Raw genomic sequence first — 2395 nt, 5'->3', positions numbered from 1 at the left:
TTGTGGAGTAGTTAACGAGATTCGTAAGCATAGAAACAGGATAATCTTTAAAAGAGTAGTAAATGTTATGAAAACTTTTACTTTGGTCAAATTAAAAGTTTGGTCTTGGATTACATCCAAGTCACAATTTGCACATTTTTTCTTTTCTGATTGGTACATAAATCCGTTGGTTTGCATTAATCTCATAATGTATTCATTTAAGTTGTATGATGGTTTGCCTCACGTAACTTTCTTTGAGGTAATATAAGAGAGTTTTATATAGACATACACATAAATATGTCTAGTGGAAAAGATTAAGGTTGTATTAATGTATAAGGGTTGCATCATCCCTATAGTGATTCATATTTAATATTTTTTATTTTCCATAAAAAAAATTAATTGTGGGAGATTGAAGAGAGTGTGAGTAGAGAAATTGTGAAAGTGATGGGGGGTGGTGTTGGTGAATGGATCAAAGTGGGGTGAGAGAGAGAGAGAGTATGTGTGTGTGTACGTGTGTCGGAGACTGGGAGCTTATATAAGATTCCAATATGTGTTCCACCATTTCCCCAACAAGCGGCCTTGGCTTTTCTTTCATCTCTTCTACCAACTTATTTCTCTCCCTCTTCTCTTCATCTCCTCACAACACAAACCAACAACAACCTTCTATTACTCACTATTAATAATTAATATTGCAATGGCAATAGACATGCACCCCATCCCCATCATGCCTCAACCATCCAACCAAGAAATCAAAGAACAAGATCAACACCCTCTTGTCTTTGATGCCTCACTCCTCAGACACCAACTTCACATACCCTCTCAGTTCGTTTGGCCTGATGAGGAGAAAGCATGCTTGAATGAGCCTGAGTTACCAGTTCCATTCATTGACTTGGGAGGCTTCCTCTCCGGTGACCCTCTTGCTGCAACGGAAGCCTCCCGACTTGTTGGTGAGGCATGCCAAAAGCATGGCTTCTTTCTGGTTGTCAACCATGGGATTCAGCAGCAGTTGATATCTGATGCTCACCTTTACATGGACCACTTCTTTGCCCTTCCCCTGTCTCACAAACAGAGGGCTCAGAGGATGCCAGGGGAGCACTGCGGCTATGCTAGCAGCTTCACTGGCAGGTTCTCCTCTAAGCTACCTTGGAAAGAGACCCTTTCCTTCCAGTACTCACCACGCAATGACTCACAAACCCTTGTCAAGGACTACTTATGCGATAAAATGGGCAAAGAGTTTGAGAAATTCGGGTAATCAAACACATGTGCCACCTTTTTTTCCCCCACTTTTCTTCATAAAATAAATAATCAACCCTCGCCACTATAAGATTTAAATTTCAGATCTTATGCAAAGTAGTGAAACCCTCACCAATAAGTCAACCTGGTGGGTATGTTTGGTATGGTTTGACTGATGTGTTTCTGCGTATCTATACAGGAATGTTTACCAGGACTACTGTGAAGCCATGAGCAATCTTTCTTTAGGTATAATGGAGCTTCTAGGACTGAGCCTTGGAGTTGGTAGAGGTTATTTCAGGGAGTTCTTTGAAGAGAATAACTCGATAATGAGGCTGAATTACTACCCTCCGTGTCAAAAACCAGACCTCACTTTAGGCACTGGACCTCATTGCGATCCAACATCTTTGACCATTCTTCACCAAGACCAAGTGGGAGGCCTGCAAGTTTGTGTTGACAATGAGTGGCATTCCATCAAACCCGATGTCAATGCTTTTGTTGTCAATGTTGGTGATACCTTCATGGTAATGTGACTGTCTTAATTTAACTACTCTTCACTTTCATGCATTTTTCTTACCAAACCAAACAAAAAACAAAACACTGTGGAATTTGGGTTCGTGATGATACCATGTGTGTTGATGCGAAACTTGTGTTTGGTTTTTGTGTATTGATGATAGGCTCTTTCAAATGGGAGATACAAGAGCTGCTTGCACAGGGCAGTGGTGAACAGCGAGACAACAAGAAAATCTCTTGCTTTCTTTTTGTGTCCAAGAAGTGACAAGGTGGTGAGTCCACCATGTGAATTAGTGGACAAACTGAGCCCAAGGCTGTACCCAGATTTTACATGGCCCATGCTTCTTGAGTTCACTCAAAAGCATTACAGAGCTGACATGAAAACCCTTGAGGCATTTACCAACTGGCTTCAACGCAGATCAAACTTCGACAACCACATCATGTGACACCTCCACAATTGTTTGACGCATGGGAACAAACCAGGCAAAAGAGCACAGTGATGAATCCAACATGGAAGATAAAATAGTTCAAAACGAATCAATAAACTAAATTCTTCGGGTAATTTTGTACTTCTCTCATTTTCACATTTTCAAATTTTCATTTCATGTTATAGAACCAGAGTTCTTCATGTAATGTGCATATGTGATTTGGTAATTGAACCAACTTTTCTTAA

At 40.5% G+C, this 2395-nt stretch overlaps 1 protein-coding gene across 1 annotated transcript; it reads left to right on the top strand.

The window, feature by feature from the left end:
- Positions 1-472: 472 nt before the first annotated feature.
- On the top strand, positions 473-2395 carry LOC137829646 (gibberellin 20 oxidase 1-like). Its single transcript, XM_068636496.1, has 3 exons — positions 473-1227; positions 1412-1733; positions 1887-2395. The coding sequence occupies exons 1-3, from the start codon at positions 674-676 to the stop codon at positions 2166-2168; spliced, it is 1158 nt and encodes a 385-aa protein (XP_068492597.1). The 5' UTR covers positions 473-673; the 3' UTR covers positions 2169-2395.

Source organism: Phaseolus vulgaris, chromosome 7, assembly GCF_000499845.2.
Source record: "Phaseolus vulgaris cultivar G19833 chromosome 7, P. vulgaris v2.0, whole genome shotgun sequence".
In the NCBI taxonomy this organism is placed as follows: domain Eukaryota; kingdom Viridiplantae; phylum Streptophyta; class Magnoliopsida; order Fabales; family Fabaceae; genus Phaseolus; species Phaseolus vulgaris.
The sequence above is the reverse complement of the archived record's forward strand: the minus strand, read 5'-3'. Positions and strand labels throughout refer to the sequence as shown.

Coding starts and splice junctions, on each gene's coding strand:
- LOC137829646 (XM_068636496.1), top strand. CDS start 674: ATGGCAATAGACATGCACCCCATCCCCATCATGCCTCAACCATCCAAC. Junction 1,228..1,411: donor AAAGAGTTTGAGAAATTCGG/GTAATCAAACAC, acceptor GTATCTATACAG/GAATGTTTACCAGGACTACT. Junction 1,734..1,886: donor ATGTTGGTGATACCTTCATG/GTAATGTGACTG, acceptor TATTGATGATAG/GCTCTTTCAAATGGGAGATA.